The following is a 27493-nucleotide window of genomic DNA, read 5'->3' as shown; positions in this document are numbered from 1 at the left end:
CCAAACCAGGATTAGCTCCAGCTATAGAGCTGAAGAGGCACAGAAGTGCCCTGAGAACCAGAGCTAAGAAACTCTGCTTCCTGACACCAGCATGTGGAGGGCAGTGTCTGACCAGGGACAGAGGAATCTGAGGACTGAGCTCATGACTGAGCTCATGCATGGCCAGAGTATGTGTGTGTCTGTGTCTGTGTGTGTATGAAAGATTTCCAGATACTCATGAGGGAATTCCGCTGTCTTGAGTTGAAAGCTAAGACTGGAAAACAAGCACTTCCTGATTTCAGTAACAGTGCCAGGAAAGGGATCAGACACAAGCCTGCTTTCCTGAGCAGCAAAAGAGCTGGATTCTACTCACTGGATTTGACATATCACTACTTTGTACTTATCAGATCAAAGGATAAAAACAGCGCGCCCAGTTTTTTCATCTTCTTGTCCCTCCCTGCTGTCCTTCTTCTCTGTGATCTTATTCCATTTCTCCCTTGAGGCTGCTGCCTTCCTAACTCAGCCTGACCCTGGTCCTTCTGCAGGGAAGGGTGAGGACCATGAGCCATCTTGCCTCCCAGACAGGGCAGTCTGGCAGAGACCATGAACGTTATACATTAAAATAAGAACTGGATGCACAGCAATGTAAGCTGCCTTGCAAAATCCACAGCAGGGGAGCAGCTTCCTCACCTGGAACACCTGGAGGTCCAGTGGGGCCAGGTGGGCCTGGGGGACCTGGTGGGCCTGGCAGGGTAATAGTTGATGAGCCCTCTGAAAAACAAACACATACATTTGCATACCTACAGTTATCTGCACACATCCCGTGAATGTGTAACAAATCTATGCTTAAGGAATCCCACATCTATCACAGAGGTATTCTCCCAACACAGGGAGCCTCAGTACAAGTCTGACACATGGTTGAGAGGAACTGAGGATGCATAACAAAAAACAGAGAAAATCTCCAAAAGCAGAAGTGTTTGAACTCACACAGCACTACGTACCAGCATTTACGACTTTTCCTGGAGCTCCAGGTTCTCCTAGGAAAACAAAGAGACAAAAGATTAGCTTCTTTTGGGGGGAAGATCTATAACTAGCTCAATGACATTATGTTATTAAACATGTAATTTCTGTTCTCTTTGCCCCTGATCTCTTGCCTGAGAAGTCATAGCACTAGAAGGTCATGGGGGAAGTAAGAGAGCCCAGCTAATCCAGAGATATCCTCTGATCAGCTTTGCAAGCACGACATCTGCCAGCATAGGCAATAGGCCTTGATTTATCTGAGGCAGGCACACAGCTTCCCTTGCAGCCACCAGGCATCACACTCACAGGCTCAGGGCAGAACCAGGCGTGCTAAGGTTTTCTCAGTGAAGAGCTGTCACGACTCAGCCCTCAGCAGATGCCCTCCCTGCCTTTCCTGTATGCTCAAGGAAGCTATGGCTACCGTGTTTCTCAAACCTCCCCTTCCCAAAGCCACTAGATGCCACTGTTGATCCAGGCACTGGTCAGCAGAGCAGCTAATCCTCGCTAAAATAAGTGAAAAGGAGCATTAGGGAAGAAACAAAACTCACCTTTAGCCCCTGGTCGGCCTGGGTTGCCTGGAAGTCCTGATATGAGGTAGACAAACAATTTAAAATGGTTAGTACAAATATTGTTTGCTGTACTTCTTCCAGGTGCCCCAGCTGAGTTTCACCTGTGGGTTTATAGAGTTCCCTATTCCACACCTTGGCTTTCAGCACTATGAGCAGGTTCCTGACAGCATGTGGAGGAACAGATTGAGGTGGTAGTGTCCCTGTGCTTCCCTGCTCCCACTGCTCCCTAGATGATGACATTTCTCCCTAGATTTACCTGTAGCTTCTTTCAGGTACTGCTACCTGTCCTGAGGCTCCTGGATAAATTCCCTGGTGAACTGCCTCCCAGACCACCACTGCTTTCAGATGTCACACCCTCTGTTTTCACCTCTCTTGCTACATACTCTCCCTTCTGTTTCTGCAGTTAATTAAAAGGACCTTTCAGTGATTCACAGGGAACGCGTTATTCGTTGAAAATCATGTTTTGGGGAAGGCAAATTTTCAACACTCCAAGGCTCTGCATTGCTCAAAATCTACACACCAACCACAAAACCCTTCTCAAAAGCCAAAGGAGATACAGAAACCTTGAGATATCACTTTGGAAGCCCTGAGCAGTCCAGAGGGAAAACTACAAGAGTTTTCTGAGCCCATATCCAAATGATATGGATAAATATTGATAAATTGGAATACAGTGGAAAAGCCTACCTGGTGGCCCTTGGGGTCCTGTGAGACCTGTCAGAAAAAGGCAAAAATTCTAAGGTGTCTAAACAAATTTCAAGTATGAAAAAGATAGACAGGGACAAAAAGATTACATTTACATGAAATTATAGCACACAATTCACAAGTGCTGCAAACTGGCCAAGCAACTGGTATGTAAATTGAAGGTTGGCTCTTAGCAGCTGATGTTTGCAGTGTGCATAATCCTGGGACCATGAAGGGTCTAGATTCCCATGTATTTTCCTTTCATCACCATCTTATAGTACAGAGATCCTCTGCCAGCCTTAAATTCAAATTAAGACTGGAAATTGTTGACAGAGACATCTGTGCTCCTGACTGAGCTAAAAGCATTTTTGTTCTCTGTATGTGTTACCTGGCTCTCCTGCATCTCCAGAGGGTCCTGGAGGGCCTCGGACACCTGGCATTCCCATAAGACCTGGTTCACCTACAGATATAATAATCATTAACAAGACAGAAGTCACTGACTTACAATCTACCAATCCATTCAAGCTTGGCCACCAGCTGTGCTGCAGCACTTTCTACCCACTGCATCCTCACAGCCACCTGGCCATTTCCAGCAGCAGTGTCTGGGAGGGGAACATCAATGACAGAAGAGTTCTGTAGAGAGAAGAACTCTCTCACAAGTCCACAGTCTGCTCCATTATATGTCTCAGTTCCATGCTTACATGGTTGACTCTACAGTTCTGAGACAGCAAGATCCCAGAAGGTGAATCTGCTGTCATCTTTCTCCCACTCCTTTTAGAAATCCAGCTCCTGCCAAGTCAGAAAGTACCTGCACTTCTACCTCCAAGGAATCCCTTACCTTTTTCACCTGGCTGTCCATCACGGCCAGCTTGTCCTGTCCAAAGGAAAGAGATTGTCAGGGACTACTGAAAAAGTACCACAGTTGTCCTGTCGTCCTCCTAAGTGGAGCATAGCCCTAAACATAGAAGTGGCTTCTCATCATGTGGCATCTGAAAGAAACCTTGGTTGCAGTTACTGAAGATCCAGGAAACATTCATGCATTAACTGTAAGATTAACTGTAGGACACCTTTTCTGAGTGCACAGACTACTGGGAGCTGTCTAGAGAAACCAGTGTGATTCCACACCTGTGTTGTTTCCTTGTCTGTGCTCACAGAAACACACTCTGGGTGGCAGTGACATTGCCTCACATATAACTGCTTTCTGTTACCCACCTGCAGGTCCTTTAGCCCCTGGCTCTCCTGGAGGTCCAGGCATTCCTCTTGAGCCTTGTTCACCTGTAGCAAAATAGTATGAAAATGAATCAAACAAAACTTGGTGAAGATACAATTTATGACTGTCAGATATATTTGCTGCTTTGCAACTGAAAACTAGTATTGACAGGATGTTCAGAACTCATGATTCATGACTGTCTCTGGGCATTAGAAAAGCTCAAGAGATGTGTGAATACAGGGTATGTGAGGGAGGATTTCCCTAAAGCTAAATACAAAGATTGCTACCAAGATTACTGGAATCAAGAATGGGATCTATTTTATTTATTTTATCGAGTTTATAACTTGGGAGGAAAAATAAAACTCCTACAACCAGTAACATCATTATACTTTTTCAGAAAGCTAACTGGGATTGACTGGACTATACTTCTTTTGAAAACTCAAGCAATGCACATGTATATTAGATAGGCTGTTACTCCAGTGTTCCAATCTACTGACCTGTCATTCCACGAGAACCCTTCTCTCCCTGATCACCTGTGATATGGAAAAGGGAAGGATTATGTGATATTGTTTCACTGTAAAATGTTTCCATCAGAGAAAATAAAGTCTGCTTTCTGACAAGAGCACAGAAGAAAAAGCCAAAGAAGGATAGGGTTAGTACCCATGGACAGTACCCGTATCTAAAGAAATCTAAAGAAAATAACCACAAAAGATAATGAATTATCAACATACCTTTGGGTCCAGGAGGTCCACTGGCTCCTTTCTCACCTGAAAGACACATTGAGGATTGAAGAATAGTAATTGTAAATCATAAGGGAAAGAAATTTCATGCATCAAGAAAATTCATGGGGAATGCAGATCCTCTGATAGCAGACAAACTCAAACTGAAATTCCTTTCCTTCAATACAGCTCCATCCATCAAATATGTTTCCTCATCTAGACTACTCTATTACCTCTGTGTCTCCTGTATTTCTCCATATTTGCTTGCAATCACTGAGTTTGGTTTCTCCTTCCTTTTCCTCAGTCTTATGTTTTTGTTTGCCCATAGCATCAAAATCAGATCAAGTCTGCTGCTCAGAGCAGTGCCAGAAAAGCACATCAGCCAGTGCTGCTGTAAGTGGCAGGGGGAAGAGAAACTTACCTTTAGCACCTGGGAGACCTGCTTCTCCTCTAAATCCTTGTAGGCCAGGAGGACCTGCACAAAAATGAAACAGGGGCTTTAATTCATCCCACTCACCACAATTCATCACTGAAGCAGAAAAACTGTGAGAAGCTGTCACTCTGTTTTTGTTTTCCCTAGTCTCTAGATGCCATAGCAAAGGAATGCAGCACTCACCTGGAGGACCTTGTGGGCCTGGAGAACCCATCAGACCTGTGAACAAGGAACATGGATCTTCTTTCAGTAACATCACAATTAGAAAATGAACAAATCTATTTTAGTTTGCCCAAGAACATCTATAACCCAATAGATGCTTAGCAGATTGGAATTTCCCCAGCCACTGGAAGAATTTGCACCACTGGCATCCTCAAAACCAGGATGAATTTACAAAACTTAGTTCTTTGTGACATTGAGGAAGTGTTTTTCCCTAAAGAGACACAATCCTTCCATCTTGACTGAAATGCTGAGGTCTGTGCTTCACATGGGACCCATTTTTTACAGTACAATTTTTATCTCAGTTACATGGAATGTAGAGCTGTAACTCTTTAGAAGCTTGTTAGGGAAATGGAGTTTACCTTATTATTTCTGAAAGCAAAGAAAAAACAGCTGGAAATATCACAACCTTAAAGACTGGTGTTTTGAGAAACTTCCCTGCCACTCCCCATTCTCATTAAAAATCTCCAAGAATTTATTGCTGTAAAGGTTATGTGTAACTACTAAAGTAAATTTTATCTAAACTGAGACCATTAGTTCACTTTTCTGGTTATTGCAGAGCAACACAAGTGAAACAGGAAAGTTGGGGTGCTCGTTTACTCCTAACCACTCTGCTAGGTCCTCTGTCTCCATCTTCTTATTTACCTTTTAGGCCAGTAGAACCTGGGGGTCCAGGTGGCCCAGGAGGACCTGGCTCACCAATAGAACCTGCAAAATAAGAGCATGAACAGTCACAGTAGAATATAATTGTACTCCCATTTTTTCCTTATCCCATCTCCTGTTATTCTTTCTCTGGCAAGTGTCATGAATAATCTGCTGGTTGGTTCAAAACACCCAAACAGGTACACATTGTTCAAGAAAAAGATATGAGTTCCCTGGGTTTCAGCAAGACAAGTCCCCCAGCTTTGGTGACTGGGATAACAGGGAAGAAGACAATCTTTATAGTAAAGAGTTTTTGGTTCTGTCAAACTCAAACTTGACTGTCAGATCTGGCAAACCAAAACAACCCCTGTTTACTCATTATAAGTCTGGCAAAAAGAATTCTTTAGGCCATATTCGTCTATGCTGGGAAATGTCTGATGTGAAATCTGGATTGGAATAATGAAATCAAATTCTGCCACTGAGGTGTTTTATAAATTAGGAGCAAACTCCAGCTTTTGTCCATCCCTGCTTTATGCAACGAGACACCTGGTTCCTACCTCTGTCTCCTTTTTCTCCCAATCCAGGTGGTCCTGGCTCCCCTCGAGGCCCTGGTAGACCCTCTCGACCTCTTTGTCCCATGGGACCTTCTATTCCAGGCTCACCTACAGGAAACAAATGCCATGTAAAATAAAGTGTCTACAGGAGGCCTTGGGCAAAAGGATTCATAACCACCTCCACTGGGGAAGGCAATGGTCACACCAGTCTGGTGCTTGTATTCCCATGCCACCATCAATCAGTTGTGAAAGACTCACAGCATTGACAGAGAGCCTTACCCATGCTGCCTTTCTGTCCTTTTGGTCCTTCTGGTCCTTGGTGTCCAATTGGACCAGGAATGCCTGGAAAGAAAAACACAACAAACGTTCAGAGTTCTTGACTCTGCACCATGAAAGAATAACATGTAAATTAGGAGAACCTGAAGCCTGGAGGGATTAATCAGCTGAGGTAAAGAATACATTACTCAGAAGGAGAGCACTTGAACAGGGATGTCTTTAGAAGAACACAATATATACAAGCACAAGGAAATTGGGCTAAGCACTTATGCAGCTCTAGGACTCTTTCAGTGGTAGACAGGGATCTTCACAACCCCTAATTCAGCATGTTCAACTAAGTGGAAGTCTGGCCAAGGCCTTGCTTGTAACCAAGTCTCTAAGCTGCGTCTGTAGCTCAGCACCAAGATATTAATGAAGTGATACAGTTTATGCTAAATATTGACTATTTAGTGAACCACCCTGAGCTAGATCTGCAGTGCAAAACTTGTTCCTGCCTACAGTAATGTCACTAAATGTCCTCCCTCAAAGGGGAATTGTACTATAGCTCACCTGGAACACCAGGAAGTCCTCGGTCTCCTGTAGAGACAAAGAAATAAACAGTCAGTGGGAAATAATGTCTTCCCTGTTTGTCACTTTGGCTGACCCTCACCTCCATAAAAGGAGTTTATGTTCCTGGGATGTTTACAAGTTTTACTGTCTCCCTTGTATTTATGTAAAGAACTGAATCATTCACCCCATGCAAAATCCTCTGAAGCACTCTGTGCTTCACACTGTGATTAAACCAGGTAGAGCCTGGCTTCAGGAATGACTTTCATCCAGGTGAAAGAAGTTCTAAATTCAAAGTGAGATCTGTTCTCTTTTCTACTATGAACTCTAAAATTTTCTTTGCCCAGAAGAAGAGAAAAAACCCCCCAACCATCACAACAATATCTGAACTAATAGATAACTAACATCAGCTTCTGGAGTAGCAAAAATCCGTTTGCTACCCAGACTTTATGGCAGGCTGCCAATCTACCTGAGAAAGCACGTAACTCCAGACTCACCTTTGGGACCTTGCACTCCCATGTCACCTGAGAAAAGTGCAAAAAAAGTTGAATCAGGAGACATCCTGGAGATATCTCCTATGACTACTCATTCATTTTGGTTTTCTAGTTGCTTTCCCATCTTCAATGAAACATGAAGGAGTTAAGGGTGAACAGGGACACTTCATAATTGAATAGTGCAGGATTAAACCCATCCCACTAGTGACAACCATAATCTGGCCTTTCATATTGGCACAATGCAAGATTTGGCCTCCTATATTGTTTTGCACGGGATCAGAGACTCTACAGTTTACATGGAAAACTTGCTTTAGTTCAGCAGGACCGGGGAAGTGATCATCTCCCTGTACTTGGCACTGGTGAGGCACCCTGAGTGCTGTCTCCAGTTCTGGGTCTCTCACTACAAGAAGGACATTGAGGTGCTGGGGTGAGTCCAGACAAGGGTAACAGAGCTGGTGAAGGGGTTGGAGCACACATTCTGTGAGGAGCAGCTGAGGCAGTTGGGGGTGGAGAAAATGAGTCTCCGTGGAGACCTTATCACTCTCTACAACTCCCTGAAGGGATGTTGTAGTGAAGTGGGGGTCAGTCTCTTCTCCCAAGTAACAAGCAATAGGACAAGAGGAAATGGCCTCAAGCTGCACCAGGGGAGGTTTAGATTGGATATTACAAAAAAATTCTTCACCAAAAGGCTTATGGAGCATTGGAACAGGCTGCCCAGGGAAGTGGTTGAGTCATCGTCCCTGGAGACACGTAGATGTGGCAGTTAGGGAGATGATGTACTGGTGGACTTGGCAGTGTCAGGTTTACAGTTGGACTCCATGATCTTAGAGGTCTTTTCCAACCTAAACAATTCTATGATTCTTTTTGTTTAAGTATAAACCATCTTCATCTTCCTCATTGCCACTTACCCCTTGTGGCAACATCCCCCCCCAAACTTGTGCACTGCCAGAGCCAAGGAATTGGACAAGGGAAGAGAAGGACTATATGGTTGTACCTTTCTCACCACGTTCTCCTTTCTCCCCTCGGAAGTAGCCTGTAACAGGAAGTGAAGGGGCTATTAGAGTGCATTACACAACAGAGCAGCTACTCATTTCACATACAAGGATCCATCTATTTGGATTTTGAGGCTCCAGGTAGCACAGTACGGCTTTGTGAGTTTCCTCAGTAAATTTGTTTTTATGAATCCATGAAGCCCATGAAAGATGGGAGAATGTAGGCTTGTCTTTTGTTAACCTCTTTCCATCCTCTGCTAAATGAAAGTAAATCATCTTTCCCTTGCTAACAAAAGTAGCATGAGAAAAAAGGTGTGGGTTCATTTTTCTCTATAGATCTTCCAAAATGGAAAACACACTTGCTATAGCAAACATGATATATCCTGGCCCAGGATGGCATGTCTACAACTTTCTTTCTTCTCCCTTTTCCCCTGGGTTTAAGGGATGCACCACCAATGTTAGAGGCAGCACCCTGAGATCCAGCACAGTCTGTCTCTGAGGACAGGCGAGGACACTACTTTTGACAGACTTCACTGAACTCAAAAAGTTCTAGTCTTCAGGCCCATGGGCAAGCAAATGCTCCCTTTCCCCTTGAAATGATTTGGTCTCATGCAGCATCATAGGTATTGACTTTGCTCACCTCGCTCCATTTCCTTGTTCAGTCTGCTCTTCACCATCAACCAGACTGACTCTTCATTTTCATAAGGGAAGGTCGAGGAGGGTGAGATACCATGAAGAAAGTCTATTCTAGCATCCTTTTCTAATTTTGAATTCCCTTGGTTAATTGCCAGGAGGCCACCATTGATTTTTTCCAGGTCTTCCACACGAGATTTCAGCTTTCTCACTTCTTCCGCTGGAAGGTCAAAGGAAAATGCTATGGAATATTCTGCCACATATGCAGGTCTGAAATACCTTCCGCTATCAGCAGGGACATGGCAACACTGTGTCAGATTGCTATGGCCAATGAGTTTTGCAGAGTTCTTTGTATCCTTTTTTTTCCTAGAGGGGATATCTGAAGTTTAAATGGCAATTTAGTCCCAGAACTGTAAGACCTCAGATCTCAGGAGCTTTCCTATCCTGCTCACCCCAAGACTAGATAACTCCTCATCAAAGGTTTATATTCGTCATCCGTTCTTTCTGTCCATTTTTAATATCTTAGTGGCAGTCACCATCAAGCTGAATGTGCTCCTCAGTTCTCTGCCTCAGTATCTCTGGTGCTTGGCCTCTTTGCCAGCTTACATCCTCTGTCTTTCTACCCCATTCAACATTTTGTTCCTCAGTTATTTCTTACCCAGAGCAATGAGTCCAAAGAGCAATCCAAGGAGAAACAACCAGGCTAGAAGCAAACCCAGGAGCCATTTCCACCAGGTACAGCAGGAACCACAGGGACACCAGGATGGTGCTGATCCAATTGCACCCCCCACATCACCACTTCGTATTTCTGGAAGAGAGAAGGAGCAGTCTCCTGGTTAATGAAGAGTTCCTTGACTTCAGAGTTAAGAATTTCTTACAATAAGGATACCAAGTTCTAATCCATTATACAAAGGGCTAGGGAAAAAAAATCTTTACACCACACTCCGCACATGGTGAGTGGAATTCTAATCCCTGTGGAAGCCAGGAACAATATTTCCAAAGGGAATTCCAACAGGAGACAACACCCAGTGCATTTTAAAATAACAGCTGAAAAAATTGTCTGCTCGGGGGTCAATCTTTTGGACAGATTTGAGCCAAAAATGGCAGCAATAGCCAACATGGTCTGTCTGAGCCCTCTCTTCCCCAGAAATCTGTCCTGGTAGCAGGATGCAGTTGGACTGTCTGCTATCTGATTTTCTCTAGCAATAAAAGAATACCTCAACTGCCCACTCATCTAGAATCAAACCACTGGTACCAATTTCTCTGGTAGCCTCCTGAATATTTCCTCCCTCTGATGTCATTGCACAGAGATCACCCATGTCCCTCAGGAACAGTTGCTTTTTGTATATTGTGCTTTGGTGCTTCTTTCAATGAAAGTCTGAGTTGTGTCACTTACCTGCATAAGTTTCTTTGTCTCTTTTTGGCATGGATTTCAGTCCTCCTGTTTTAACAACAGTAAAAGAGATTTTACTAGTCTTTCTTTACATGACAAAACTTAGAGTAGGGGCTTGAAAGGGAACGGTAGTAATGGAGACAAAAGGAAAAAATTCTACTGCATTTCCACAGGGACAAACTCTTACCATTTGCATCTGATTTTAGGCCAGTATCTGCAGCATAAGAGGAAGAAAATCCCTGCTTCTCCTTCTTCAAGGTATCATCTGCAAAGGATCCTGAATAGGAATCAAATATAATTAAAAACATTACATCAGAAGTTGAACCAGGCCTATCTCCTTTCATTGGTAAAATGCATATTTTTATTGGGAAGACACAATAGCTCTGCCTGTTAAAACCAGATCTAGTTTTTTTGCTCTCAAAGCTCCTGAGCTTTGTGAAATATCCATGGCATGCTCTGGTGCTTCAAATGCAAAAGCTAGACCCAGATTGCAGCTGACATGGTTAAAGGTGAACTGCCTGCCAGAAATTCCCTCCACTTCTCTGCCCTCAGAATATACACGTCCCAAAAGAAGGAAGTTACCTCCATTAAGCCCAGTGACAGAGGCATTAAAGACTTTGCCACTGTCCTTTGTCATGACCAAGAGCTCCATCTCCTTTGCTGGGGCATTCTCCTTCTCCAGCAGCAGGAACTTGCAGTCTTTACGCAAAACGTCATCTCCCTGGGAGCTCAAGACAGTTCCTCCTGGAATATTGGTAAAAGGTGATAAAGAAGAGGAGATGAGTGTGAGTTCATAACTACATGCCACACCACTTTGGTTCATTAAAATAGGTAGTCACACTGTGATTGGGGTTGCCACTACTATGAGCACCCTGTGAGAGACAGTGGTCGCTGAAGCTGAGAGCTGTGCACGTCACTAGGTTTCTTTAGAGATGTGTATTTCACTGGCAGAGAAGCAACTGCTACCAGGAATGGAGAACATCTGGAATTCAATCACATATGGGAGTGATTTGTTGAATGACCTCTCCACTTCTCAAACACACTTACTACGGAATCATAGAAATCCAGCCTGAGAAAGACATTCAGGGGTTAGCAGAGCCAGCACAGCCCAAGCTGAGGAGTTACTCTAAAGCACAAAGCCCTCCACATACCTGGGAGCTGGGCAGGGTTAGGAGAAATTAAACTACAGTTTACAGAGGTTTGGCACAGGCCAAACAAGGTTCAAAGCCATCACTGTGGTCACTCTTGTGCCACTAGGCATTATCGAGTATGCCTGGCATGGTGTACAAATGTGAATTTGCACACAAATTGACACAACATAGAAAATCAAGATAACCAGAATAGTATTATTCCATTACTCTAGCAGAAACCTGGAGCAAACCTTTGTTAGAAATGTTATCATAACTTCTGTGGTCTTTACATCTATTTTTAAGCCTCATCTTTGGGAGTCCTTGGGTTACAAAAAAAACTTGGCTTTCCTTACAAAAAAAAAAAAGTAATTTATAACTCAGAGTTGCAGAAAAGAGATGGAAAAGATGAATTTCAACTGTTCAAGGACAAAGGGCACTAGAAGGACTTCAACTTTTCTCATTAAAAAAACCCTAATCTGATAACGTGTAAGTCAATTCTTTTGTTTTTGAGTAGTTGAAGCTGGTACTACTGCAAAATTATGTTCAAGAGCAACTCTGCAAATGTTTTGGCTTCAAATGAAGTACAATTCAGATATGCGCTCCTCCATCCAGTTTCCTGCCTGCTGAACAGAAATAGCTGCAATTAAATAATCCAAATTATCACAGGATGGGGGAGATCTGAATCAAATCAGTTCATTTGTTCATTCTTAACTTCTGACTCACTTTCTTTTCAGGATACTGGTAGAAGACTTGGCTACTGACAAGTTTTGCACCTGAGTGTCACTCAGCTGGCTGAATCTCTAATTGTTTTTATTACAATATGCATGTACAAGGCCATACCTAAGCAGCTGTAAATAACACACTCACCTCCTGAGGCAGACACAGCAGTGCTTGCCGTGGTGTTGCTCTGAGAAGTGTTCTTCATCCCATATGCTGCAATGAAGAAATTCAAGAATGACAAAGATGAAGGATGTCAAGGGATCTACACACACCAACCTTGGGCTGCAAACCATTTCAACAATCTTTTCTCATTCAGCATACCTAGGACAACTCAAACAATCAAGGGCTTCCCCAGACAGCAAATCTCTAGTGCATAGGCACTGGGAGCTGTTCCTGCACACGCAAAGCAGAGGAAACATTGCTCAATATCCCTTCATATCGCACCAAGAAGATGGTAATGAGGGATCATGAGGGATCTTCTGTCAATAAGAACTTTCTAGTCACTACAGAAAAGGTGGGAGAAGGCAGCACACATGGGTGGCCCTTTCTCCAGGCTTACTTTGTTTCTGACCTGCGGAGGCTGCAGTAGCGTTCTGGGTCACGGCTGAAGAGCTTGGAGACAGGTTGTTTTGAACTCCAAACACTACAAAGAAAAACATTGCAATGGCAGTTATAGGAATCCTGCAGCGCAGGTGGTATTCTGGCTAAAACCAAACCAAACCCAGTGATAATAATGACCTCTCCCGACAAATTTCACCAGCTGTTTGGAGGCATCACAGGCCTGACCATTTCTTCCTTAGATCATGTTGCTGTACTGATATTGTTGGCCCAGGACAGTAATGGTGACCATTTTAAAACATGATCTGGAGTTATATTACAAAGCTATTCTCATGGCTGCATGGACATTTTTGCAGGTCGGGCAGTTGGGAAAAAGGAAAATTCAGCAAACTGGCTTGGACTGACTAAGGGAAATTCAAGGAGATACCTGCACACTGTATGTGTCAAACTACTGCCCAGAGAGAAGCAAACAGCTTGGAAGGTAGCCCCTTTGGTGTCAGAATCACTGTATAGACTGCTCTTGTACACCCTGGTCATCATGCTGTCAGAGACCCTGCATGATGGCACTGTGCAGTGCAGACACAGCATGTGTGACTGTGAAAGGCAGAAACGTGGTTTAGTGACATTGAAGAGAGTCTGCCAGAAGGCACGAGCCAGGTGAAGCAAAGGGAAATTACAGGGAAAACTGGCAGAGAAGCAGTGGCCCTTTATGGACTAGGACATAAGAGTTTGTTTTTTAAAGCATTGCCCTGAGTTGTTCTAGGGAAGAAACAGGCTGCCCTAACAGGTATCTTTCAAAAGACAAACGATTCTCCTTGGAAAATCTCTACTTTTCCCTGCCTCCCAGACAAAAATAGACAGGAGCTAACAGTAGCTAGACTGGATCAACTGAGAATAAACCCACCGTAACGAATAACTGGGTGTGCAGACAAGCTGCTGACACTGAGATGAGGAACAGGAGAGAAACTGGAATATAGGCATTATTTCACTGCACATGTCTGCCAGAAATGTGTTGCTGTCAAAGTTTGAAGAGAAGAAAAGAAAAATCTGACCTGTAGAGGAAGAGCTCAGGCCTGCATTCAGAGTATGATTGCTGGGAGCCAGGTTATTTGGAACACCAAAAACTGTAAAAAGAGGAAGTGAATTGTTATTACTTCTCTGAAATAAGAAATCCAGTACCCAAAGGTCAGTGGCACAGTCACAGAAATTAAGATTCAGCTTGGAAATGCAATTACTGAAAATGCATAATAATTACACAGAGGAAAAATCTTGAAAAACTATGACAACAAACAACCATTTTACTGAACTGACAAACGGGAAAAACTCTTACCTCAAACAAGTTGCAATCATGTTACAGTAAGAGAAAACAAAACTTTTAATAGTATGCCATGATAAAGGTTTGTGTATTTTTTCTCCAGAGATGGGAAATGCAGCATTTAGAAGTGGGCCTTACCAGGTATAAGCACACTCAACTCTTACTTATAACATTTTCAGTGTATGAGTCACTCTTACAATGGGCCAGGTAATCCAATTTAATTAGAGTCTGAAACTAATTTTTAAGGGGAATGTGAGCTTGACCTCATTGATAAAACTATCATCAAAGTTTAGCAACAGTCAGACAGTCAGGACAATAGATCCTCACAAAGAAGGATTTTCAGATAAAGTCAGTGTAAAAGCAGAGAGCACCAAATTACAAAAAAAAAAAATCAGAAAAAAAAAAATCAAGCATATCCTTTGCCATCTCGATTCTTCCATCATTTTAGTTCTTGCAGTGCAAAAAAACCCAAACACTGCTTTTGACCCAGTTTCAGGGTAGAGTTACATCCTTCAAACCCAGGCAGTCCAGATTTGAATCATCCATACCTGATCCTGTGGAGTGAGACATGGCATTGATCAAGGAGGAGCTGTTATGGTATCCACCAAGGGAAGACCCAGCAGGCAGAGTGGAGGACCACATGTATGAAGGGAGGGCAGTATTCAGTATGGTTGTGTCATATGTCCCTGATACTGTAAACAAACAAACAAACAAACAAACAGAAGTGTTTTCAATGAGACCAGGCTTGTGGCTTAGCATGCACTGCAGATTTATATGGCAAACAATTTCATCTGCCTTAAATTTGAATCACCCTCGTGGAATCAACACAAAGACTCCAAGTTAATGTGGTGTAACTGACCTCAAATGTCAGATGATTACAGCCCACCCAAATTTTAACCAATGGAATAAAGACTGACCTGGTAGCATGATCATTCACCTTCCACTAGACCAGGTTGCTCAAAGCTTCATCCAACCTGGCCTTGAACACTGGGGCATCCACAACTTCTCTAGGCAACCTGTGCTACTGCCTCACCAATCTCACAGTAAAGAATTTATTCCTAACATCTAAGCTGAACCTACTCTCTTTCGGTTTGATGCCATTCCCCCTTGTTCTGACAGTACAGTTCCTAATGAGTTATTATCAAGTGCTGTTGCCAATAAATCCAATACTCACTGAAATTTTGTCTTCATTGCTATCTCCATCTTGCTTGGAGATAAGAGATCAAATCACTCTCAGATATATTCACTCAGAGCTCTTATCTCTGCCAGAAATACCTCTGAATTAAACCTGGTGGTGGCAGGGATGGGCTTATACTTATGGAACTTAGACTAGTCACTAGAAAGCTACCCTATCTTATTATGGCAACATCTGGACAGTCTTTCAGCATTCTGACCCTTTTCCTGTATTGCTGCCTCTGTCTGGAACAGAGATCATGTATTCTTACCTGAATGTTCTTAGCAACAGAGTATTTTTTAGGGCAAATACTCCTTGGAATTACTGCAACATCGGTAATAGCCAAGTACCTGACTGAGAGCTCTCAGTGACCATCTTTGTCTCCACCACAGCCTTTTTTGGGATCGGGAGTGTACTTGATGGTGATCGTGTGGGGCTGCAGCTGGCTGATCGACTTCCTTTCAGCAAACGCTTCACATCATCCAACTCTGTCCCTGGCAGAAAAAGACAAGGGTCCAGAGTCACCCAAAAGCCATTGTTTCACTGATCTGTAATCTTGCTCTGGATAAATCATTCAGTGGAATTTACCTGAGTATCTATGACATTGTTACTTTCTGGGGGTGCCACTTAATAACAAAGCTTCAGAGGCTTGTTTCTGGGACTAGGTACTTTTACAGCCTTGCTTCTGGGACTAAGTAAAATTACATCTTTGCAAGATCACCACCCAGCCCACAGCATGCTTCCTTGTTCAGAGAGGGGAGAAAAATTAATGTTCTTGACAGGAAAAAGAGAATGACATGCTGCTATCTGTCATCATGAAGACTGGGTTCCAGAGACACTGCAGACATACCCCTAGCAGCAACATCCTCTATCTTATCCCTGATACCCCTGGAATAAAAGCCACGGCACTTACATCTGCCAGAGGGAGATGCACTCTGCAGCCGGACTCGTATTTCACTCTCTGGGAAGATAAAGAGCAGATCATGAATATGGAGTGAGATACATTTGTGCCCTGGGCTGGAATGAATCTTCAGCCTGAAATGAATGCCTTCCTTCTTGCTGTTTATGATCCATCTTGCTGTCTTGCTGCTTGATCTGAGCACTGCTCATGGCCCATGTGAACTGGTTGTAAATTGGTTTGGGTGACTTTTTGTTTTGGGGTCACAGTTTGTTACTTAAAATTCCAGGGAGCTATATTTTACTCATTGAGGGCCTCTGTTGAAGTCAATATTGCTGTTACCGCCAGACATACTGAAGGCCTAATTATGCAGTCCTCAATCACACTGATATCCCCACTCAGCATAAATACTATTTTTACTGTCCTCCTGAAATAAAAACTATAGAACCAAAAGAAGCTTATTAAATACACAAATTCCCTATTACTTCTTGGGTAAAATCCACACTGTCATCTCTGCAATGGGCTGTATGGTTTAGTCTCTTATCATGTGCTGATTTCTCTTTTGGCTCACTGTAACCAGGCCAGTTTTAAGCCAACATTATCATCAGGTACTCAACATTATTACTGACCTTTTCTGTCCAGCACAAAAGACTACTAAGTTAATGTGATTTGGTTGGGGCAACCCTTTAAGCTTGCTTCCCACAAGCAAAGTAGCCAGCCAGGACATGTGATACATGTTCCTCAAGATGAAATCTGACAGTGCATGCACTATAAAAGAAACACTATCTTGGCATTCATGGGGAGAAGCTGATGGATTAGAATTATTTTCTGAAGTAATATGAGAAGCTGGACCTGATTCTCTGGTGTCTGCTCTATTATGTATGGCCTAGTTCTGATGGGAGCTCAGGTATGTAGTGTGCTAGAGGAGACTGTGACAATCTGAGGCAGAATAATTGGGAAATGTGACACTCTGCAGGAGCAGTGTGCAAGAGTACACTTTGATTTATATCCACTGCTAAAATTAACTTGGATAAAATAACATTATAATTTCCTCTTCAACCAACTGGTAACAGATATTACACTCTTACAAACTAATATAATCCTTCTTTCCCCAACACTGTTAATAAATTATTAGAAGAACTGAATGATTTAAACAATGTAGAGCTTTACAGTGAGCTGCCTACACAGACCACAGCAACTCTTCAATTTCCTCCCCATCTCCTAACCAGCAGCATGATGTCATTTCAGGGTATGGCTTTATGGTTTGCAAGACAGATCACAGTGGGAGAAACATGAATGCAATTACTGTAAATATGTCAGAGGCAGGTCCCAGAGTATGGATGGACTAAGTTTATTGTAGTGAACAGACAAGACGGAAGACTATGTCCTATGCCCTCAGATGTCCAGGTTCCCAAGTAGATCCTCCTTTCTGACACACTCCAAACCACCATGACCTTCAATAGGGTCAATTTTCACACCAGGCTTGTTTAAACAACTGCTTACAGATAAATGGCTCACATCTGCAGTGGTGTAAATTCACGTACCTCATCTGACTGCTCTACATGGACTGATAGATTCCAGCTAAAGAATGGGTCCATTTAACACACCTGAATTACACTGAAGAAAAAAAGAAGCTTTTTCAAAGAACAGTATCACTCACCTCGACTTTGGCTTCTCCCTCTGGTGGAGGTAGATGCTGTGAACAGCAATGAGAAAAAAGCAGTGTTAGTCTTTACTGCTTGTGACATCTCTGGAAGGCGACACACCAATCTTGCTCAGAGCGCTCAGATTCAGACAGCAACTTTTCTTGGGGCACAGCTGGGCCAATTGCACTCTTAGAGTCTTTACCAGGCTCCCTTTAGACCATAAGATACCTTGAAGAATCAGTAGCACCTTTAGCATTTCTGGACCAGCTGCTGTTTCTTTTTCCACACAGAAATGTTGTTCATAGATGGTGATCTCTCATTTCAAATAGAAAAAAGGAATCTAATAGGCCTGTTTACCCCACTGACCAACACTGCGTGCTGTGAGACCCTGCTTCCTCTCTGAGCCAGAAAGATGGCCTGATCATAATGTTTCACTATCTTCACTGAGTAAAATCAGCAGCTCAGACTTTGGACAGGGCGAGCTCATAGCTGTTGCCAATGTTCAGTGTAACTGTATGATTTGATAGCCCGTTCATATTTCCATATATTATACTTGCTGAACTCCAGAAAAGAGCAACTGGAAGAGCATATCCAGCAATGGCTCAAAATCCTAAGAGTCTGTTCTTGCAGCTATTCTCCCAGTTTGGTAGGGGGTGGGGATGGAGGGAACGCTATGAAGTATCCCATGACTATGCTCTCCTGTCCATGTCCTATGTCATATGGGGAGCATCACAAAAGCAGTTGAGAGTAGCAGACACACAGTATGCACCCTCCGTTTGAATATGTCAGCTACAGACCTGGCTGTCAGATGTTAATGTAACTCCCAAATAACTCCTCCGAAGTCACGGAGCTGTGCTGACTGCCCAGCACAGAGACAGCACAGGTACAGCAAGTCACAGCAATGTGCAAAAAGCCTTCGTAGTCACCAACTCACATGACCTTGCCACAACATTCAGAGGAACAGCTCTAGAAAGAACATACCAAAATCTTTTCTGGGAAACTCAGGAGAAGAGTTGGCACTGGAGCTCCCTGCAAAGAACAGAAATGTGTTAATTAATACTTTGCACGAGATCATTAAAAGTTTTCAGAATATGTCTTCCTGGCAACTGTCTAACCCCAGTGGGCAGCAAACATTTCCATTTTTAAAAAAGAGCTATTCAGGATCACATGAAAGAGCTGCTAATGTCTTTCAACAATATATACCACAACTTCTTTTAGGAATGAGCATTACTATAAACAGGATTTAATAATTACAATGTGTCCCTGCTGGCTTATTTCCCAGCAAAACCACGAGATTCCTGTGCTGTTGGGGATAATTCTGCATTAATGTGCCCTCAGAGTGCAATACACATGGCCTCCTTTTTGTGGCGTGTTCTGTGGTACCTTCATAAGTTGCATGGCGGTTGACATAGGTTTTCCTTTCAAATGTCGAGCCAGGTGATTTGGTGAGAGTAGAGCTGGGAGACTGGGCTTGTCTGTAGCCAGAGGATGATGATGTTGAATTCAATCTACCACTTCCACCTACAGTTAAAACAACATGCCCTCAGTAAGATAAGTCACAGCTGTGACTGTGACTGATAAGCCCTTGGCTCTACACACTGATATTACCCTGAGTCTCTGAGCTGGACAGATTTGTATTGGGACCTCACAACTAGACATGGACAAGAACAACCCCCAGCCATTCAGTGCAGAGAGGAGTGTTGGTTATCTTTGTGGTTTCAAAACAAATCTTGTCAATGATATATACAACAGCAGGTTTTGGCCTAGGGGGATGAGTGAGCCATCTCCCTTGAGCACGAACAAATCTAGCTCTGAATGGTGCTAGGTTTTGGTTTGGATATAGATCCATCTGTAAACTCAAGTGGAACATGACACAGGCTACAAAAACTGGGAGACTGTTAAGCCAAACTCAAAGCGCTGAAGGATGCAGTTCACGAGATAAGGGAAAGCAGAGATGAGTCCACTTCCCTTCCAAAACAACTATCCACACTTGCATTTAGACATGCCTTAGTTGGCCCATTTTCTGGAAGAGTGATTGAGGTGTGCACCAGGCCCAAGGCAGCCTGGAGGTGATTAGTAGCTGTTACGTTTAGACAGAGGAAAGAGTTTCTCTCCTAATTCACATCAGTGCTATGGAGAAAGAACTGAGCAGCCATAACTGTGTTCACACTCTTGTATGAAATCTAATGCTGGAGTACGATCAGAGTGCAGCAAAAAGGGAGCCCTGTAATAAGGGGCAACCTATCCACGCTGATCAGCAGGATCAGACTGGATATTGTTTACCCACTCCTACAATAAGAGTGTATCCAACAGTGTTTTCTTGCCAACTTTCCCCTCTAAAAGGACTTGCTTTGTTCTGTAATGGGAGACAGAGAGGTGAGTCAGATACCTGGCTAGGAACCTTATTATTTAGAAACTTTTGCTATGACAATCTAACAGCTGGGCAAAGAATGCTGCCAGAGAAGAACTCTGTTTTTATGGAGTAGGCAGCACATAATGATTTAGCACGTCTAGAAAATCTGGCAGACTGTACAAAGTGCTAAAGCCATGGACACACAAACACAAGAAAACCTTTTCTAGGAAATTCTTTAATAATATTCTACCCTCAGCAAGACCAATAAAAAGATTAATCAAAACTGTCTTTAGAACAGAAATGATCAGAAAGATTGTGATTTGCAAAAAAAAGTAAGAAGGAAAATTCAGTTTCTGAATGACTTCTTAGAAACAGTGGGAATGGCATTTTTTGTTGTTGTTCTCCTGAAATCAGGTTTTTCTCTGTGGAAAATGGGAATTTTGTCCTTTACTCACCCATCCTCAAACCCAACTTTAAGGAAGGAATACCTCTGCTTTGAGTATGTGTTTGCCACTTCTACTTTCACAAACCTTGTTTTCCTTACCTCTGGTTCATCCCACTTCCCTGCTCTGCATATCTCCTCAGCCCATTTCTACTGTCTTTGCCCTCTCTTTCCTCACTGTGCAATGATTTCATTCCTTACTTGAGGTCACGTAGCTGCTGCCATGGGTGTAAGACCTCTTTTCTACTCCACTCCCTCCAGTGTGGGATGATGTTTTGAGCCCACTGCTGCTCCCTCCTTCTGAAAGAGATGAGCACAAAATGAGACATTCTCTCAAGGTAGAAGATAAGAATAGCAAAGACACTGCAAGACAAGTCAGGAGGGACCCAAAGCTGTCCACACACTCAATTACAAGTACAGCTTTGTGCCTGGTGAAAGATCAGAGCTGCAGGGAAGTGTCTTGGCAGAGCAGACAAGCATTCCCACTCCACTCCCAGTGGAGTGGGAAAAGCAAAAAAAAAAAAACTTTGTAAAATTTTGCTCCCTACACAGGCTGAAGGATACTTCTGTTAACCCTCACCATAAATGGGATGATCGTGCAATTCCTTTCCAAATCAGCTGCAGCAAGCTAATAAAGAATATGGTGGGATAAAGAGTATGGAGGATTCTTCCCTACTTGGTACTTGTACTTCCCTACAGAGGTAGAAATGACCTGTGACCTCTGATATTACCCAAAAAGATTCACTCATTGTTGTCAACTGGGTAAGATGACAGGAGAATAATATACTGCAACCCCAGCAGAGGAGGCTGCAGACCCATCACTTTTGATTCTTGTTCCCAAAATACAGTCACCACTGGAGACTCTATATCTGGACTTCAATCCATGGAGAGTCTGGTCTACCAGTCTTAGTGGAGCATGTGGCTTTGCTCCTGATAATACCCAGACAGCTCCCCACATACTCTTCCTTCTCCATAGTAACCAGTATTTTGAGAAAGGCTTTCCTGACAATTGCTTTTCTTTGAGTGCAAATCTTTATGCACTGAGACCTGCTGCATCCAGGGATTTATGGAAATAATGGATATAATGCAGACAAACAGCATGGAGAGGCACAGAACACTGAGCAGAAGCAATGCAATGACTGAAAATTACTTACTGGGTGGCAAGGACGTCAGTCTTGTGGTTACAGTCTCTGTAATAACTGAGGGAAGAAAAGGGTGCAGATGTAATGGCATGTTAATATAGCCAAACTAGATCAAAGTTCTACTTATTTGCCATGCAGGAGCATGACTCAGTCAAAGAAGATCAACTCATTTAAATAAAAGTCCCTTAAGACCACACTGCCTGGGGACTGTGGTTGCATTAGCACACAATGCTGTGTTTCTTTGCAGGTCCTTCTATCTCTAAGAACATCACTGTCACGAAAGATTTTTGTCTTTACAAGATCCCTGTAAAACATGGAACTATTATTATTTCTGGGCACTTCTGAACCACAGCCATGGCTGTAACCACAAAGCTCATGATCAGACCCCTTACTAGCTTCCTACTAGTTAATTCCCATATAGCCAGCAGGAAATTAGCCTCTGTTTTACACAAAGCCCCAAAGAGATATCTAAAGAACATGTTCTAGGCTACACAGGGCATTGATATCACAGGTAGAAGCAGCATCCAAATGTCCACACTACTGGCTAGAAATGCTACCACGGGGCAATCATCTGGTTAAACAATCAGGCTGTGACACACATCTTGGCCCATTCTATTCCTTATTCTGACTTCAGCAGAGAGACCAGAGTCAGAAGCAGAATTTAGTTCTCGTCCTCTCATCAGCATTCAACCCCTTACAAAACTGGTCATCCACTTCTGGGTTTTCTGGGGTGTGATATAAAAATAAAAAATCTCCTCCTTACGTCTTTCAGTAACTTCTGATCCATCTTGCCTTGTTTTCTTTGTTACAGGATCCATATCATTGCCACCTGCAAGGAAAACAGAGAGACTGCACTCAAAGCTCTGTGAATAGTAGGAAACGACAACAGCTCCCCACAGGTCCCACTTGCTTTCTTCAGCTGGAGACTAGACTGCTTGGAAGATATCTGTGCCAGGGAGTTTACAGTGCCCTTCCAGAGCCATATGACTATTACTAATAGACTGGCACCTACAACACTGGATACTGAAACACCAGGAGGGATTGTAAAGCCAACAGGCTTTACAATTGCCAGGTGAGACAGGGGCAATTGAAGCAAAACCACTCAGTGATTGAGTTTAGACCTGGATTTATATCCAGACTTCGTGGCACTACATTTTGGTTTCCAGCTGTGCCCCTATAAAGGTTTGATGAAAACCACAGGATTCAAACACTACTCCCACACATCTGCTCTGAGCAGGACTCAACAGTACAGGATTAGTTTTCAACAGTGCAGGCAGTTGCAGGAGTAAGTTACCTGCACTCTGCCAGTACTGTCAGAAAAACCTAGGCAGAGATACTGTTGATCTGTCAACAGCAATACTGCATTCTCATGGTACTTTGATCCTAAAGCCACAGCACTGATTGGACCTACCTTTAAACTAGCTATTTTTGGCAGCAAGGAAGTGCTTTATCTTGCTTTACAGGCAGAGCAGCGACAGTTTGGGGACCCTGTCTGTGGCTTTAGGATCTGATCTAATTTAATGCCAGCTCAGGTCAGTCTACAAAGTGTTGGAATCAATGCTGTGAATGCTGTGTACACTCTTTTTCATGAGTTGGACGCTTTTCTAGTCAAAATTATAATCTCTAGTAGAGGTATGACTGTCTGCCAAGGCAGAAATACCACAAGAAAACGTGATTGTGGAAAAGAAACATCATCTAGAAGAGAAAACACTTCTGTCAGAAGGAACCACACAATTGCTCACTCCTAGTCTCTCTAAGATAACATTTCATCTTGTGCAGCCACAAACCATGAGAAGAGATTTTAATTTACATACAAGCTCACAATAGGGTAAAACCCTTCACTGCATTTGAAGTCTCCCCTTTAAAGGTCCAGCTGTAGCAAAACCCACACACTTAAAAGGCTGAGTCTAAAAAAAAAGCTTTGGGTGAAATTCCTTCCAAGTTTTAAAGCTCATCTTGAGGCAGAACCCAAGACTGTGCCCCCCAGTACAGCTACCATTTGAGTTTGATCCTCATGATTCCTCTTAACTCTTCTGGAAAGTGTAACCCCCCTTGATGTTACGCTTGTATTGCCCAGGTATAAATAATGATACAAGGCAGGATGCAGCAGAGAACCTGCAGGAATATCTGATGTTCGAATTCAATTTTCTCTTTGCCAACAACTGCTATTCCCAGAGCTGGACAGGAACAGTCTGAGTGTGCAAGGCACACTGCCAGCCAAGCCAGTTTAGCCTCCTATGACAAACTCAGCCGAACTTTGCAGAGAACAACACAGTGCCCACAGCCCTCACTCTGCACTGCTGACCCTGAGCTTGTCTAAACAGCCCTGTAAATGGGGTTCCTGAGGACACACCCAAGTCCTTACACAACCTTGGCGGCAGCAGGATGCTGCTTAATCCTCACAGTGCTTGCTAACACTGTGGACTTTCAGGGTGTTGATTCCAAGGCATATGCAAGACTGCAACTATATGCATTAGGAGAGTTTCTCCTCCAGTAGGATGACAGTTTCCTGCAAGGTAAGGGTTCCTCCAAGGAAAGGCAATATCTTGGCTACTCTTCCTTTCTACATCAACACTGGAAGCATCTTTCAAGCCCTCTCCATAAAAACAGATGCTGGAAGCTTTTATCTAGATTTCAGCACTGTTGGCTTTGTCAGTGTTTTTGGCAAGGAACAGAGTTTCGTATTTGGAAACTGCTTTGTACTGCTTTGCAGCCCCAGAACTCCACTTCCTCTCTGCTACTGGGAGATGTTGTTGGTCATGGATGCTGGAAGAGGCCAGCGCCACCATGTAGTGAATGCATCTTCTGCATTATTGCCTTCTCTTGAGAGAGGGGAATGTCTTGCTGTGATAACAATTAAAAAAAAATTACAAGAGGTTAAAGCACATCTTTGGAGCCATGCATGCCACAGCCCGGCCCCAGCACACAGTGCACTTTGATCCATGTTGCATGTGTGTTTGCCACATGGATGCAAAAGCCAGCCCAGGCTCCAGCAGGCTGACTGAGATGGATTTCCATTATCTGCCAGGACTGACTCATCTCACCAGCTCCTACCTGGATTCACAAAGACATAGCTGTGGGCTATGTCTGTGGAAAGCAATAGTGCTGTTGAATCAGAGAAGCCAACTGCAATCATCCCTGAGCAACAAGCAGGAACTTGTGAAGTGGGATCACTCTCAAACAAGCCAGGCAACATAAGACAGGGTACCCCCTATGGCCACTTCAACACAAGCTCAGTGGTTGTAGTGTGCTTGTGGCACCCACAGAAACAGGGAACTTGCAGACATTATTGGCACTAGGAAGCAGGAGAGGTCTGGCACTGCCACACTTGTGCACACTGCTTCCTCTCTGGACAGCACTGACAGCAAGACAGCAACAGCTGCCCAGCATTGCAAGGCATGCTCAGGTATGTGCTTTCCACAAAAGCCTGACAGTGCAGGGTGCCTCCTGCATCCCCTGTGCCACTTGCCTGAGTGCAGCACACTGGCAAGGGCACTGAGCCAGGCTGAGATGGAACATTTGAGCCCCTCTTATTATTTTAGAATTTAGGTATCGGGTGAAATGGTACTAAAGTTTATTATAAACATTTTTCAAAGGGTAGGTGAATAGCCACAAGGATGTATTTTAGTGGAAAATTAAAAGTAGGCATGTTTCAGATTCTTTTATCCCTCCACAACATCCTCCCAGTTTTCATGTCAGAATGCTGTTGCACTCGCAGCACACCCTTTTAGCTCTCTCCTCTCTCCGTTAATAGGGCTCCAGCTGTGAGACACTCCATTAGGAGAAAGAGGCACCAGCAAGTGTTGAGATTAATAATATTTAATGCCAGTGGAACCCTTTGATCATGAATACTCCGAGACTCAGTAGATGACTACAAATGACGCCACTGACTATGTCTCCCATCATGTCAAATGTCCTTTAGGGTGCCCCTTCCTCTTAACCAAGCCTTTCAGGTGTCACTATCCTGGAACTAATAAAACTGCTTAAAAATAGCCCTTTATCTCTCTTTTACTCCACAGATTAGGAATCTGATTTTCTCATTCTGCTCTAAAAGCTGTTCCTTTCGAGTTATTTTACCAAAACCAACACAATTAGAATTGAATCAACCAAACCATGCTTCTAAAATCTGCTCATTTTGTAGACTCACTGGATGATGTTAATGCCAGGGAAGCTGGTTAGGTGTCCAACCAAAGCTTGGACATGCTGTAGGAACCAAATTTTGCCCTGCCCTCAACCTCTCCTGGCTTCTTTGACACCAATATATGCTCATATCCCAGAGCACAAGCAACAAGTGCTGCCCAGACATCACTCTGCTCTGCCAGATGCCTTCTTTTCAAAAATGTGTCCTCACTGTCCCTACTTAATTGAGCTACTCAAAGAGAAAGGGGCCAAAGCAAGGCCATTCTGACCTGCACAACTTCTTGGCTCTGGCACAGAAAGGAAGACAAACAACCCGGTATCAATCAAAAAATGTTCGCACAACAGGAAAGTGCTGCTGTCACCATTTCACAGATGAAGCAGCTACTCACAGAAGGACAAGTAACTTTCCCAAAGTCACTCTACAAGTCAGTCTGAAGACAGGAAAGGAAGACAAGTCTTTCACTTTATGCCACTATGTTCAAATTGCTAGACCTGCTGTAGGAGGGATTCATACTGATTCTCAAATCAGACTTATCTCACTTAATTGTGACAAAACCACCTTACAATGCTTCATAATCTTCTATGACAAAAATATGGCACAAAGTCCATAGTAAATGACTCACTGCTGATAAATAAACTCACCTGTTTGAGACAAAGCAAAGTTTGTCCAAGGCAACACAAACCTTCACTGAAAAGCAGTTTACTTACTTAATATTACACCCTGCACCCACCATCTGAAGCTCAAATTTACAATCATTACTCTTCCAGCACATTCCAGATCCGCTCAGTTTTAAAAACAGCCAACAGACGATCTGTCCTCACCATGCTGGTACCCTTATGGAGCAGAGAACATTCAGCTAAACTGTATCTATTTTACAGTAGTTTCACAAAATGCATTAAAAATGTACCCGTAGGTTGGCTTCACATTTCTTATCTCCTATCCTTTCACTGGAAACTCACTTTAAAAGAGTAGTATTCACTGACAAACAGAAAACCAAAATGACCCAGCTCTTACACAATCTTATTTTTATATTGCATTCCCCACAGAAAAAAAGTAACAACTCCTTTATTTTGCCTTGTTCTTAAAGGAATCTGGAAAACAGAAAAAAAAGGATCCCTTTTTCTGCTTTTTTGCTGCTTTTATTAATAATGTAACTTACCTGGAGTGCTTTGGTTACTGAACTGAAAATCTGTTTTTCTCCTCAACCGCTTCCTTTCTACCAAAAATTTGCCACCTTCACTTTATATCATGTCCTTCCAAAGGTGTGCGGAATCTGAGTGATCGTCCAAAAATGTTCACCTCTTCTTTATTTAACCTGGTTTATTCTCACTCTTCTTCTCCTCTTCTATTCCCGTGCTCTTTAACAAGTCCCAACAAAGGCGTGTCGTGGTTTCCTGCCTCACCCTACCCTTCCAATTATCTGACACTCACTGGAAAAAAGGATCTGCCTCCAGGAATCAAACTTTATTGAAATAAGAAAGGCTCCTACCTATTTGCTCAGGTAGATTAACTATTTAGGTCCCAGACAGAGGTGTGAAGACTTAAGTCAGGGCACATGAGCAGTTGTGACAGTACTTTCTGATACATGATTTGAGATCTGTTTTGGCATTTTAT

At 43.2% G+C, this 27493-nt stretch overlaps 1 protein-coding gene across 1 annotated transcript in view; it reads right to left on the bottom strand.

Annotated features, from left to right (window-relative positions):
• The window catches only part of COL17A1 (collagen type XVII alpha 1 chain), a 40867-nt gene extending 13640 nt beyond the window's left edge, over positions 1-27227 (bottom strand). Inside the window, exons 1-35 of the mRNA XM_032694359.1 lie at positions 27039-27227; positions 22502-22567; positions 21751-21795; positions 20798-20896; positions 19185-19322; positions 18783-18830; positions 17816-17851; positions 16171-16218; positions 15608-15751; positions 14632-14775; positions 13821-13892; positions 12782-12853; positions 12358-12423; positions 10943-11104; positions 10548-10637; positions 10364-10408; positions 9626-9775; positions 8975-9187; positions 8337-8375; positions 7346-7372; positions 6852-6878; positions 6306-6368; positions 6030-6134; positions 5476-5538; positions 4795-4830; positions 4600-4653; positions 4191-4226; positions 3957-3992; positions 3462-3524; positions 3088-3123; positions 2638-2709; positions 2253-2279; positions 1548-1583; positions 981-1016; positions 670-750 (exon numbers count right to left, since the gene is read on the bottom strand). Coding sequence (XP_032550250.1) covers positions 670-750; positions 981-1016; positions 1548-1583; positions 2253-2279; positions 2638-2709; positions 3088-3123; positions 3462-3524; positions 3957-3992; positions 4191-4226; positions 4600-4653; positions 4795-4830; positions 5476-5538; positions 6030-6134; positions 6306-6368; positions 6852-6878; positions 7346-7372; positions 8337-8375; positions 8975-9187; positions 9626-9775; positions 10364-10408; positions 10548-10637; positions 10943-11104; positions 12358-12423; positions 12782-12853; positions 13821-13892; positions 14632-14775; positions 15608-15751; positions 16171-16218; positions 17816-17851; positions 18783-18830; positions 19185-19322; positions 20798-20896; positions 21751-21795; positions 22502-22556 — 2464 coding nt within the window. The 5' untranslated portion in view covers positions 22557-22567; positions 27039-27227. The remainder of the gene's footprint in view (positions 1-669; positions 751-980; positions 1017-1547; positions 1584-2252; positions 2280-2637; positions 2710-3087; positions 3124-3461; positions 3525-3956; positions 3993-4190; positions 4227-4599; positions 4654-4794; positions 4831-5475; positions 5539-6029; positions 6135-6305; positions 6369-6851; positions 6879-7345; positions 7373-8336; positions 8376-8974; positions 9188-9625; positions 9776-10363; positions 10409-10547; positions 10638-10942; positions 11105-12357; positions 12424-12781; positions 12854-13820; positions 13893-14631; positions 14776-15607; positions 15752-16170; positions 16219-17815; positions 17852-18782; positions 18831-19184; positions 19323-20797; positions 20897-21750; positions 21796-22501; positions 22568-27038) is intronic.
• Between the last annotated feature and the right edge of the window lie 266 nt (positions 27228-27493).

This window comes from Chiroxiphia lanceolata, chromosome 8 (genome assembly GCF_009829145.1).
Source record: "Chiroxiphia lanceolata isolate bChiLan1 chromosome 8, bChiLan1.pri, whole genome shotgun sequence".
Classification (NCBI taxonomy): domain Eukaryota; kingdom Metazoa; phylum Chordata; class Aves; order Passeriformes; family Pipridae; genus Chiroxiphia; species Chiroxiphia lanceolata.
The sequence above is the reverse complement of the archived record's forward strand: the minus strand, read 5'-3'. Positions and strand labels throughout refer to the sequence as shown.